Here is a 13,617-nt window from a genome sequence, read left to right on the forward strand (position 1 = left end):
AAAAGGGACTTTTATTTTGACATGAGCCCTTAAAAAACTCGTGACTGACCATTTGACTTAATTTAGTCTGTCACGTGATCAGTTCTTGAAAATAAGGATGTGAGACACAGCAATAACGTTACACAGCTGCAAGAAAGACAGCACACATGAATGTTTTTGTGAGCCTGTGCTGAGATGAAATATTTCGTTCACTTCATTTTCTCGCTGCTTCACGGTTGTGTTGTGGGGCTGGTCGTTTCTAGGGTCAGTGGGAAGCAGGTCTGGCCAGTGCCTTACAAGTAAGTTGCATCCACACTGTGAGTTACAATTCAGCTCAATTACACTGCAGTAACGTTAGTGTTTATACTGGTTCATCTTCAGTCGACTGTTTTCAAGTTTCTTCTTGCACGATGGTTTATGTCTTCAGAGTCAAAATTAACTTTAAAGCCGAGTATTTTACACACACACTTGGCTTGCCTTAGTTACAGTAGCTTAGAGTGCAGAACACACAAGTATGGACATAAAATACACAAGGATAAAAAGGCAATACAATACAGTAACACAAATACAAAATATACAGAAAAAGCTATGTATGTACAGATATGCTACTTATTTAAATGAATACGTGTGCGTTATGTACAAATTAAAGTGGAATGAATGTACAGAGGAAGCTAAAAACAAGTAGGACATCAGCAGAATATGAACTTTTAAATATTTATATGAAATCCACATTTTGTGATTTTTTTTGTTTTGTTTTGTTTTTTGTGTGAAATATTTTGATTAATACATTAATCACAATATTTGAATCTAATGCCTTCTTACTCAAGTCTAGTCATCGTTATTTATATATTTCGCTTTATACAACAGAGATTGTTTCAAAGCAACTTTAAGATGATAACAATAAGTGCATTTAAATCATTAATATTGTTAACTTTTTCTCTCCCGTATGTTCAGATGACATTGTACAATACACAAAATGTATCAACAATCCGTTAAAATGTATATATCATTAATGTTATCTCTACTCTTTGCAATCATAAAAAAGTAATATTGTTGAATATTAGGTATTTCTTTTTTTTTTTTTTTTACGCTCATGAATATTAATAACATTGTGAAATCCACCAGGTTGGCCAAACCTATTAGATGAAAATCAAATGTAAAGCAATGTCATATCAATTTCTAGGCGACTTGACAGACGTCCAGATGTTGATCCCTTCTGCCAGGCTTTATACCCGTTCTGCCCCACCGGAGATCCAGGCGGTCGGATACCTGTCATGGGAGATTACGACATCATCTCGGTGTTCAGACTTCAGACTCCTGTGTGGGAGTTTAAATATGGCGACATCTTGGGAAAGTTTGTAAGTGCATGCATTATTGAATAGCAGACCTCTTTTCTTTAAGAGTTTTTAAGAGTTTAGCTGAGTCTAATCAAGAGTTTTGCACCTCAGCATATCATGCATGATGCCATTGGCTTTGGAAGCGCAAAAACTGGGAGAAACTTCACTATGGAGTGGTACGAGCTGTTTCAGCTTGGAAATTGCACTTTTCCTCATGAAAGAGAGGGTGTGAGTGCTCCGTTCTGGTGTAACCAGGGAGCCGCGTGCTTTTATGAGGGAATAGACGACATGCACTGGAAACAGAATGGGACTTTGGAGAAAATAGGAGAGATTTCAGGTATGTTTATGTTTATAATATATATTAAGCCTCTTCTGGTTATCAAGGCTGCATTAATTCATTCCAAAACACAGCAAAAACAGTAATATTATGAAATAGTATTACATTTAAAAAAATCTTGGTTCTATTTAAATATATAGTCAAATGTAATCTATTCCTGTGATGCAAGCGGTATTTTCAACATCATTCCTCCAGTCTTCAGTGTCTCATGATCCTTTAGAAATCATTCTGATATGATGATTTGCTGCTCAAGAATCATTTATGATTATTATCAATGTTGAGAGAATTTTTTTTCAGGACCTTGATGAATAAAAAGTTTTTTTTTTTTTTTTTTTTTTTTTTTTTAAACAGCGTGAATCTGAAATAGAAAGCTTTTGTGACATTATTCGCTACTGTTTAATAATTATATTCAGCAAAAGTGACAGTAAAGACTTAAATAATATTACAAAAAATACTATTTCTGATAAATATGGTGCGTTTGACCTTTCTATTCATCAAATAATCATGAATTTATCATAAATGTTTCTTGAGCAGCAAATCATCATATTAGAATGATTTCTGAAGGATCAAGGGACACTGAAGACTGGAGGAATGATGCTGAAAATTCAGCTTTTGCATCACAGGAATAAATTATTATTTTAAAGCATATTAAAATAATTTAATTTTTTTTATTTAAATTGTAATTAATTATTGTAATTGTAATTTTTTTCCGCATCAACATGTCCCTTTAGGGGTTCCCTGTATATGGCTAAATTGGGCCACTTTTTTTTTTTACGCATTTAAACCAATCTAGCTAGATAACATTAAATTGGTGTATTTACATTAGCAGAATTATAAAACTATCATAAGCAATGAATGTACGAATATTGTTGCAGCCTGAAGCTCTCACACCATCCCTCATCGCCATGTGTTTTTTGTTTCGTCTGGATCTTATGCTGTTTCTCATATTTGTTTGTGTTGTTAGGTGAGATGTTTAATGAGATGGCCCTGTGGGTTCAGAAGGACAATGAAACGGGTGTGTATTACGAGACTTGGACGGTAAAGTCAGAGCCTGGTGCCAATGCCACAACATGGTTCGAGTCCTACGATTGTTCTCAGTTTGTGCACCGCACATATAAGAAATTAATGGAGCTGGGTGCCCAACTGCTGAGCCAAACTCCAACCAGTTACACAAAGATCTATCTGTACAGCGCAGAGCCTCTCTATTTGGGAGACGACACCATCTTTCAACAGTCTTCTACGAAAGATCTTGCCACGGACATGAAGAAGTTCTATCACTTGTTTCGCGCTCACCAGTCAGTGATAGAAATGATAATGAGCCTGTTGGATGCTTATGAAAAGATGGTCCTAGAGAAGACTTTCTATTTCTATTACAACTCTGAATATTGGAAGCTGCCGATGAAATATCCTTACTTTCAAATAACCTACGAGGAGATCCCTTTTCCATAATGACCACATTTTAACACTAAATAAATTGACACTTTAATTTTCTACTTCCAATCCAGATAATAATTTGTGTTCAATTGTACTAATGCATAAATGATGATTTTTTTGGAATGTTTATAAGATGTTGTACAACACGTTTATATGCAATTAATTGCCTTAATTAATGTAAATGTTTTTTAAAACAGTCACACAATGTCTGCACAATTTTTTATTTGCTCGTATTTATTTCAACAAAAGACAATGTTATAACCATGTTTTACAACACAAAAGAAATGATGCTTTCATATTAGCAATACAAGCAATATGCTCACTTGCTTCAGAAATAAAAAATCAAATACATGAGCACTTGGTTTGATGCTATTTATACATGTATAAGTTGACATAATGCTTTTCTGCATGCACTTTCAAGAAGTCACGTCTAGCAAAAACAAGTTAAAATGGTAAGATATGCGCTGACTTAAGCTTAGCTGTTATTTTATTGATAGAACTAAGTTGTTCGTGAACTACCAGGCTGTAGCTTCCCTTTTCTGTTAATTTTCAAGATTTTGTTTTTAAATGATGACAGGAATATTAGTTTTCTTAATTTAGATCTAAATCTAATACAGATTTAATTCTGGGTAATTGGTAAAAAGAAAACTTACATGCTATTGACTTTTATAAATTATATAATATGCATATAAATCAACATGGAGCATCTCACTCAAAGTTTAAGCAGATTAATAATAAAATAAAAACATCAATAAATTACACTGATCAACTAATCACAAGGGTACAAAGATCCATCAAGGAATAATTCCCACTCATCTGAAAGAGATCAGCACAGAAACACTTCGAACCTCCACAGAAGTATACATAAGTATTTCTATTTATATCAAAAACACAGCATTTATATACAGAAACATGGGACTTCCTTATTAAAGGAAAATGCTTTTACTGCTTCACTCCAATACTGAATCATATTGAACTGAATCGAAAGGGGCGCATTTTAACGCAGCCATGCAAGTCTGAAACTGTCGTTCATTATCTGGTTGTATCCCGTTCAGTTTGTCATTGTCATGTCACAACATTCTTCATGCAATCCAATAGAAACCAATCAACGGTTCATTGTATCCCTAAAATTCTTTTACTATCTATTTCCAAATTTGATTACACAAGTGTGCTGTGAGCCTGATCCTTTCTTTTCTTTCCTCTCTGACCTACAGCAACATACCCAATACCTTAAAAATATGCAGTTATGTTATTCTGCACCCTCTTCCCTGCTTCACCATAATATGAGCAACTACTTCTTTTCTACTTGCCCAAACTCGAAAGAAATCTTTCCATTTGTTATGTATAAGGTGCATATTATTATTCACTATATATTTTTCTACAAAAGCACTGTAATACCAAATGTATGTATTACAAACTGTTTAAATCACACAAAATACAGCTCTTTATCTACATACACCAAATCAGCACACTTTCAAGAGAGCACTTATTGTTTACAACCCAGACGGCTGTGCACTGCTCTTTAATCTTGAACTTGGTGAACTGGGTAGTGAGATGCCTAGCTGGTGAGGGGAAACCGCTCTCACTTAAGTATTATATGGCTTTCCCTGCCACTAGGAGGCGCTGCTGAGGATTCCTAGTGAGACCTGGTTCAGCTAACTACACAAACCATTAGGCCAATAGAATCATAAATGTGATTATGGCCCGAGCCGCTGGGATAGGCGCCAACATTCCCGTCACCCTACATTGATTGGACAAGCAGTTTGGTAAATGGATGGCTGGATAAATGAATTTCTAGCTAAACATCATTGTTTGATTTAACATGTGATCCACCCTTTACAGCACAATGTTGAGCCACTGAAAACAGCCTTCCACACCGATACACAGCAGGGCAAAGTGAATTATGCAGACATGAAGTGGAGAAATAGATGAGCATCTGCTGAGAACATCAACAAAGCCTGAGAGCCCATAACATGAATAATGAATATCTGCAGATGACTAGAAGCTGATCTAAATAAATCAGCTTTCAGTTTCCTTTCTAAAATAAACAACACACATTTTGCAGAATAATCTGAAAATGTAACATATATATACATGGTATGATGTGTACAGCGATGCTCTATTTGTAAATGTTACAAAATGTCCAGTTTATGTTACACCCTCACATGAAAGAAATACAAAAATATTTTTCATGAATAAGCTCCATTTTCTTTAGGACCATTACATAATCTTTTTGTATTGTGACTTACAATAACATTGTCATTACCATAAAGCAGGAGAAAAAGAAATGGTAAAATAGTTATAGATCCTGGAAGTAAATTGTTGTACTGCCTTTATGCTGTAATATAACTGTAAAAAAAATACTCATTACTGTAATGAGATGGGATTAATAAGTCAAATAATAACCAAAGACAAAGAGACACATTAAGAGAAGGTTAGGGAAACACTTAATTGTTTTTTTTAAATAGTCACATTTTCACAAAGAAAAAAAAAAACCTTAATGGTCCTAAAATGGGCTTAATTTCTTTTTGATGCAAAATATAATCAAATATAATTATTATATATTTTAATTTTAGGGTTAAATATTTACTGAATAAGCTTTTGTAAGATTCATTTAAATATAGATTTTCCACAACATGTCATTAAAGGGATATTTCCCACAAATACGGAAATTGTCACCCTCTTTAGTTTTCTTTTAAATTGTGTGCGCATGTGGTTAAAACCAAAATTAAAGTAAAAAAAAAAAAAGCAATATCTTCTTTTACATCACACAATTGAAAAGATCATCATATAGATTTGAAATGACTTGAAGTCACTTTGAATGACTTCAAGAAATTATGATAATTTTTGGGTGAACTATCCCTTTAATACAACCGTCCACATTCATTATGAGCACTGAGGGAATTTACATCTCAAATCAAATCTATGTACAAACCTAGTTGAATTAACTGACGACCACATAAAAAGCCCATATCACCAAAGTACTTTTATGTGCGTTTTACCAGGTGGGCATCATATCTGGAAACCAAACACGACCCAGGTGCTTGGAAACTTCCCAGTGGATCTCATCTAGGCTGTATTTGTGGTCTGGGATGAGCACCTCCTCCATGATAGACAGCTGAGAGAGGCGGCGGCCACACATCTTCACGAACTCCACAAAAGCACTGCAGGAGACCTCGCACTCGCCCAGTCCAATGGCCGACAGGTGCTGGCAGCGCTCTGCGATACGGATCAGCTCCTCATCTAGTGGCCGCAGACCGTTGGCGCACACCACCAGCTCCACCAGGCGGGGGCAGTTCATGCCGACGCGGCCAAGGACCTCCTTGCTGACCGAACGGCCGAAGTAGAGGTGCGTAACCGGGATCTCGTCGCGGAAAAAGGGGCCGAACTCATCCTCGTACAGGAAGAAGTACATGACCAGGCTGAACTTGGGAGAATGGCGCACCATCGCGTCCCAGCTGCTCTTCTTGATGGTGTGGAACTGCTGGCCAGGGTTCTCGCTTACCACGTCTATGCGAAGATGCTCGAGGTGCACGTGTTTCTCTGAAGAAAGCGCCAGAAGGAGCTCATCGCTCAGTAAATGATAGTTCAGAGCCAGTTCTCTCAGACCATGACACTGATCAGCAACACACAGAATACCTGCAAAAACAGAAGACTGATTGGTTTCACCTGCACAAGACACTACAAATAATGCAGTCTGACTAACATCTAAGGTGGAAAAAAAATTGTTAGATTCTTAGATGAGTTGCGATTTTTCTTCACCGATTCCGAAAATCAGAATTCTTTTTTTTTTTTGTTTCCGCATATGCGCAAAAGCACTTGTGTGTGCAAGTCATATTCCTCTGGCTGCCAATTACACACAGTAAGTTAGTCCTCAATAAATCTGTCCCTGGCCAGTATTCTTTTTGAATATTCATATTTAAAATGGTTTAATCGCCGCATCATCCTCAATAAAACCGTCTCCAGTGTGATGCCTCTGATCTTTTAAATATTCCGATCTAATATGATTTCTGACCTGTAAGGTTGCCAGAATAATAATCATACACGGTGTGTTAATAGGCCAGAGGAGAACTGGCACCCGACTGAGTCTGGTTTCCCCCAAGGTTTATTTTTCTCCATCATGCCCTGATGGAGTTTTGGTTCCTTGCCACTGTCGCCTTTGCCTTGGCTTGCTTATTTGGGGACACTACATTTTCAACTAAATGTATAAATATATATAATTACTAAACTAAATTAACTACATCAACTGTATTACTGATCTGCCCACATTGTCGCTATATGATAATTGAAATGAGCTTATGACATCACAGTTTTCTCCGGAGCGGCAGCACAGCTAAATCAAATTTTGTTGCAATATTGTCCTGTTAACACTGTGAAGCTGCTTTGAAACAACCGGCATTGTAAAAAGCGCTATATAAATAAAGTTAACTTGACTTGACATTGAATAGATACAACAATTGTTTCAGCTACATGCTGACATCCGAAAAATACATATTGTTTGCGAAATTGAAACCTACCGGATGAACCGGTTTACCGCCCAGCACTACTTAATACTGCTGTCAGATTCCAGTCACTGTTTATTTGTTTTATTCTTCTATTATTTGCAGTTTTTTGTGAGTGTTAGGCATTACTCATACAAAAACATTCAAAATATTCAAATCGACTTGAGAATATTTACTTCTATCCTATATTATATATATAGTCTCTTTTGCATAAGAGTCGCCCGTCTCTTTTCTGCACAACGGAGGAAATCCTGCTGCTGTTTTGAAGGTTTTGAACATTTTATGAGCTCTTCATGAGTTCTCAGCGGGTAAAAAATAATGCCACATGTACACGCATAAAATGATCGCGTTTAATCCAGCACACAGCGTTGTTTTGAACATTTCATGAGCTCTTCATGAGTTCTCTGGTAAAAAATAATGCCATATGTGTTACACGCATAAAATGATCGCGTTTAATCCAGCACACAGCGTTGTTTTGAATGTTGTGAACATTTCATGAGCTCTTCATGAGTTCTCTGGTAAAAAATAATGCCATATGTACACGCATAAAATGCCCGCGCGTGTAATCCGCACACAGCATTGTTTTGAATGTTCGGTAAACGAGCTCCTACATCATATAAGCCGACCAATCAGGTTGTGACCGTCTCCCTGTGCCTTTGGTTCGGTAACTTTAGGTTCGCTGTTAAAAATGCCCGTGTGAACGCTAAGCGGACCAGGACTATTATGTTTGTTTTTGTTTTTTGGTCCGGACCAAACTAACCAAACGAACCGAACTACAAGTGTGAACGCACCCTTAATGTGGAGGATTTTAACTCTGATGATGATTGACAGGGCAGTTTAAATGGTGACAGGATGCATGTAACTGTGACAGAGCTGTCTGTTAAAGATGACAAAATATTACATCCCAAAGCTTGCATACTCTTCTGCTAAAGACTCAAAAGTATGTACTTTTTCTTCACAAAAAGAGAACATACTTTAGGTCGTAGTATAAGTATGCGATTTGGGATGAAGAAACTGAATCGTAACAGTTTCAGGCAGGTGAGTTTGATCAAAGTTTGAGCTGATCTCTGCAGGAATGTGGATCCCGAGGGCTGTTGTTGAGAACCCCTGTGCTAAAATCACAATCCCTCAAAAAACATGTCATACCTGCAGGAGAAACATGAGGGCAGCTGCTCATCTTTAACAGCTTGAGAGTGTCACTGTTGTTGGCCACCAGGACCTTGAGTGAAGGATCATCCACTGGCGTGTCATCAATTTTCAGAGATGAAAGAGACTTGGAGTTGACAAACACCACGGTTAGTGCAGAGATGAAGTGGGACTGAAAAGAAGAAACATTCAAACATCAGGAAACATCCACCCCATCATCCTAACACATTGGTCAGCCATAACGCATGCCCTGATACCTTCGGTAGCTCCATGAAGCTTGGTCGTGCAGTGGAGATCAGCCCAAGAGTCTTCAGAGAGCAATTCACCAGCTGAGACAGGATATCGCACGCAGCCTCAGCTGATTCTGTACTGCTGTCCACCTGTGGATACAGAACACAAACTCTCAGCATCATTAACTGAACTATTGCGTTTTAGGTTAAAATCAGATGTGCCATGTTCAAAGCCACTGTAAAATAGCGCACATCTACTAAATTCTTTATTAATGCAAGTCAACATTCACTATATTGCCAAAAGTATTGGGAGACCCCTTCAAATCGTTGAATTCAGGTGTTCCAAACACACCAATGGCCACAGGTGTATAAACTCAAACATCTAGGCATGCAGATGCTTTACAAACATTTGTGAACATTTACAAACATTATGAATGGGTCACTCTCAGGAGCTCAATGAATTCAAGCGTGGTACCGTGATGGGTTAGCCTGACAAGCCAGACACACATCAAGATGTTTGGTCTGGAAACTCCCCATTGACAGCTCAATCTGAGGGGCGGGATAAACGGTTGTCTTTCATACTCCCTCTGCACGGCGTGCACGCAATTGGATAACGCTACAACCAACCAGAGCAAGTTGAAAGATTAAACTTTCGCCGTATCCGGTCGGCAAAACTCGAACACATCTTCCCTTCTTAAGAATGACTTCAGTGCCGTTCTTTGTACTTTTCTCAGAGAAAAGCTTAACTCCAAGTCTTCCAGAGTCGCGGTCAAAGCTGATTCAAAAGACCGCCATTCGCCAGTTTCTGTGTTTACTAGAAGCACGCAAGCGCAACTCGGCCATCAATATGTTAAGCCCCACCCACCGACTTTATACATGATGTGATTGGCCCAACCAGAGTTTGGCGTTTACAGCTCAGAAGGGTATTGAGAGTTGCTAGACGACACTCACGGCAGATTAGATTTGCTGCTGCTAGGGTGCGTCTAGATTTCTAGGCTAGTGATCGGTTGCCATCGGTACAAAAAGTAAATTTGTGAAATTTCACTACTAAATATTGCCCAGTCAACTGTTAGTGGCCACATAAAATCACAGAGCGGGGTCAGCACATGCTGAGGCAAAGTGAAGAGTCAATAGCTACAGACCCCAAACTTTGTGTGTAAACCTTCAGATTAACTCAAGAACAGTGTATAGAGAGCTTTATCGAATGGGTTTCCATGACCAAGCAGGTGCATCCAAGCCTTTCATCACCAAATGCAATGCAAAGCATCGGATGGAGTGGTGTAAAGCATGCCACCACTGGACTCTAGAGCTGTGGAGACGTGTTCCCTTGAGTGACAAATTACACTTCTCTATCTGGCAATCTGATTGATGAGTCTGGATTTGCTGTTTACCGGAGAACGGTACTTGCCTGACTGCATTGTGCCCCTTAGTTTAAGTGAAAAGAACTCAATGCTTCAGCATACAAAGAAATGCACAATTGTATGCTTCCACCTTTGTGGGAACAGTTTGAAGATGGCCCCTTCCTGTTCCAACATGACTGTGCACCAGTGCACAAAGCAAGGATCATAAAGATTTGGATGAGAGAGTTTGGAGTGGAGGAACTTGACTGGCTGGCACAGAGTCCTGACCTCAACCCGATAGAACACCTTTAGGATGAATTCAAGCAGAGATTGCAAGCCAGGCCTTCTCGTCCAACACCAATGCCTGACCTCACAAATGCACTTCTAAAAGAATGGTCAAAGGTTCCCATAAACACACTCCTAAACCTTGTAGAAAGCCTTCCCAGAAGAGTTGAAGCTGTTATAGCTGCAAATAGTGGACTTCATATTAAACCCTACAGATTAAAATGGGATGTCATTCAAGTTCATGTGCATGTAAAGGCAGGCATCCCAAAGCTCTTGACAATATAGTCAATCTACAATTTTTCCTTATTTATTCACCATCATGATAAACCCCAAATACTTTTGCTCATCTTCAAAACACATATGAAATTTAAAAAAAAAAAAAAAAAATCTGTCCCTTCACTGAAAGTCCATTCCACCAAAATTAATGGTTTAAAATATGCACAAAGAAATTACAAAAGGAATCAATATCAATCAGGCGGTTAAATCCAAATCAGCCACATCTACCATTCTGTTACCATATTTGACATTCTCTATTTGTGTGCAGTGATTAATATGTATGAATTAATCTAAATTAAATCTGTTCGTCATATAAATCAGAAGACTTGGATTAAACAGCTCAATTTGTATGGATTACTTTTACAATGTCTTATGCATTTTTTGTAACATCAACGATTTGGTGGAATTGACTTTCAATGGAAGAACACATCTCTCCTGTTTTTTCATCTCTAACAGATTCGTAGCAACACAAGTTAAGTAAATGATGCCAGAATTTATATTTTTTAGTGAACTATCTAGTAACTTAGATAACGTTTTCTTTTCTTTTTTGCAGAACATGGCATATTTTGAACAGTTTCAGTTCTCACTGACAAAAAATACAATGTAAGTCAATAGAAGCCACCAATGTTGGCTACCAACATTCTTCAAACACCTTTTGTGTACATCAAAACTAAGAAAGTCATACAGGTTTGGTATGACACAAGGGCAAGTAAATATTTCATACTGTCCCTTTAAGGTCAGCATGATTTGTGAACTGTAATGTTTAAAGTGGTAATGGGGAGCCTTTGGGAAAGCGGTGAAATTTCCTCATGTGCCTCTCACCTTGAAGCTGACATACTGTAAATGATTTGAGTGCCTCTTTATGATCTGCTTTATTAGGTCAGGATGTGTGGCCTTCAGGTAAGAGCTGGCAGGCTGATTGAGCTCAAACTCAAAGCATCTCCACAGCTCGGGCATATGGAAAGCCTGGTTCCAGCCCCGGCAGACCTGTGAAGCGAAGGCACGATCGAGGAGCGGCAGGTACTGAAAGATGTGAAGCAGGATCTCCTGGGGTAGTCGAGTCCAGTTGGACATCTGATCTCCAGAGTCCTCGTCGGGCTGTTTGACCCTCTTGCAGGAGTCCGTCAGCCCATCGCAGGATGAGGTGCTGTCCTCTTTCTCTCTGCTCAACCTCCTTTTCATTCTTGGGGGCCTGAGAGAGCTGTGAAGCATGAGAAGTGAAGTATAAACAGGCCGAGTAAAGAAGAGAAGCATATTTGAACCTGACATCATTATATATATATATATATATATATATATATATATATATATATATATATATATATATATATATATATACACACACAAAACGTTACATACTGCTGTCAAATCGATTAATCGTATCCAACGTTAATGTTTCTGTTTACATAATATATGTATAATTCTTATATTATGTATAATTATACACAGTACAATACACATATAATGAAACGTTTAACTTTCCTGGAAACAATGTACAGTGTTTAATGAATTGCAAGCAATTTACTCTTCTGCTCACACGTCTCAATGACATAGAAAATAATAATCATTAATAAAAAAAACATTTTCAGCTCGATCGAAACACACTGCACAATTATACTTAGTCATGGAGCTAGTGATCTAGTTAGACTAAGCCAAAAACAGCCTATCCCCAAATTACCTGTTTTGCGTATTACTCATGTTATCTCCGTCCAGCTCGCTCGCAAATAGTGAAAAACAAACAAAATCCTGGTAACTTGTCTGAATGTCAACCCGGACAGGAACCTGAACGCATCAGAGTAGGGCAGAGCTCACGCATTGGAACCGAATGAGCGCAAATTTGTGTAGTTATATCGCGTTTTTTCGAGAGTCTGAGTGCGTATGTCTCAGCGAAATTGCTGGTTGACCTACTTCTGTACCGCGGGAGCTTTCAGCGTCCCCGCCTTCCTCCCACAACTGAAAATGGCGATGTTGTTGTCGAGTCAGGCGAGTTTGAGTGAGTAGCACTGGGCGGCTTGACTCAAAATTAACTCACCGGAGCTTCCTCCAGGGGGCGCAAGGCGGCTCAGAAAGATGGACACCCTATATCACTCAATTGTTTTATTCAGTTTAATTTTATACATTAAGGAAATTTAAATATGTCATTCCCAATAATTAGTACCCGAGTGACATGCAAATTGAAATGTGTCCAATCAATCTCGAAAACAAGCAACAGGTCGCCAAGCTCTGCCTTGTGTCGCCTCTTGAGCCCCGTTATTATTAGTGTGCATTGATTTTCGAACTTGCATGTTTCATGAATGTATGCGAGATGAAAGAAAAGCACACGACACTCCTTTTGTATTGTACCTTGCTGAACAGAGAACCCGGTTTATTATTACCATTAAGCTCCATCCACAGATAATAATACAAAGCAGATTCACAAGTTGCATTTTTTGTCTTTTACAGCAGCTGTTTATCACCCCCTCCCACCCCCAAACATTCCTTCCTATATGCCTCCAAAACAACCACTAAATAGCCACAATTTCTAATATATCTCGCTTTGCTTCGAGTTTCTTCGATTTGGTGTGAAGACTGGCCCCAAAGATGTTATTACAATACAAAAGCAGAACATACTCACCTTTTGTTTTTAATTAAAATAACAGAAAAATGGTTTTATACCATATCATTGAGACAAAAGGGCAGACACCGCAGACAATAAGCCCCTGGATAACATTCTGACTACAGAAATGATATTGTACTTGCCGGGGGAAAACA

The 13,617-nt window shown here is 38.2% G+C and overlaps 2 protein-coding genes across 2 annotated transcripts; one reads left to right on the plus strand and one right to left on the minus strand.

The window, feature by feature from the left end:
• Positions 1-77: 77 nt before the first annotated feature.
• Positions 78-3,205, plus strand: cln5 (CLN5 intracellular trafficking protein). The gene is made up of 4 exons (XM_067443301.1): positions 78-278; positions 1,163-1,337; positions 1,428-1,653; positions 2,618-3,205. The coding sequence occupies exons 1-4, from the start codon at positions 175-177 to the stop codon at positions 3,100-3,102; spliced, it is 990 nt and encodes a 329-aa protein (XP_067299402.1). The 5' UTR covers positions 78-174; the 3' UTR covers positions 3,103-3,205.
• Positions 3,206-3,294: 89 nt separating this feature from the next.
• On the minus strand, positions 3,295-12,848 carry fbxl3a (F-box and leucine-rich repeat protein 3a). Its single transcript, XM_067443299.1, has 5 exons — positions 12,545-12,848; positions 11,689-12,067; positions 8,993-9,115; positions 8,736-8,907; positions 3,295-6,726 (listed from the first exon to the last, which is right to left on the minus strand). The coding sequence occupies exons 1-5, from the start codon at positions 12,562-12,564 to the stop codon at positions 6,086-6,088; spliced, it is 1,335 nt and encodes a 444-aa protein (XP_067299400.1). The 5' UTR covers positions 12,565-12,848; the 3' UTR covers positions 3,295-6,085.
• Between the last annotated feature and the right edge of the window lie 769 nt (positions 12,849-13,617).

The sequence above is a fragment of the Pseudorasbora parva genome, chromosome 5, assembly GCF_024679245.1.
Source record: "Pseudorasbora parva isolate DD20220531a chromosome 5, ASM2467924v1, whole genome shotgun sequence".
Lineage (NCBI taxonomy): Eukaryota > Metazoa > Chordata > Actinopteri > Cypriniformes > Gobionidae > Pseudorasbora > Pseudorasbora parva.

What these genes read in the sequence shown, in the direction of transcription:
- cln5 (XM_067443301.1), top strand. Translation starts at nt 175, where the DNA reads ATGAAATATTTCGTTCACTTCATTTTCTCGCTGCTTCACGGTTGTGTT. An exon ending in GCGACATCTTGGGAAAGTTT is followed by an intron (nt 1,338 to 1,427) that starts GTAAGTGCATGC and finishes TTTGCACCTCAG; the next exon opens with CATATCATGCATGATGCCAT. An exon ending in GAAAATAGGAGAGATTTCAG is followed by an intron (nt 1,654 to 2,617) that starts GTATGTTTATGT and finishes TTGTGTTGTTAG; the next exon opens with GTGAGATGTTTAATGAGATG.
- fbxl3a (XM_067443299.1), bottom strand. Translation starts at nt 12,564, where the DNA reads ATGAGTAATACGCAAAACAG. An exon ending in TACAGTATGTCAGCTTCAAG is followed by an intron (nt 9,116 to 11,688) that starts GTGAGAGGCACA and finishes CTGTATCCACAG; the next exon opens with GTGGACAGCAGTACAGAATC. An exon ending in CCCTCATGTTTCTCCTGCAG is followed by an intron (nt 6,727 to 8,735) that starts GTATGACATGTT and finishes CTGTTTTTGCAG; the next exon opens with GTATTCTGTGTGTTGCTGAT.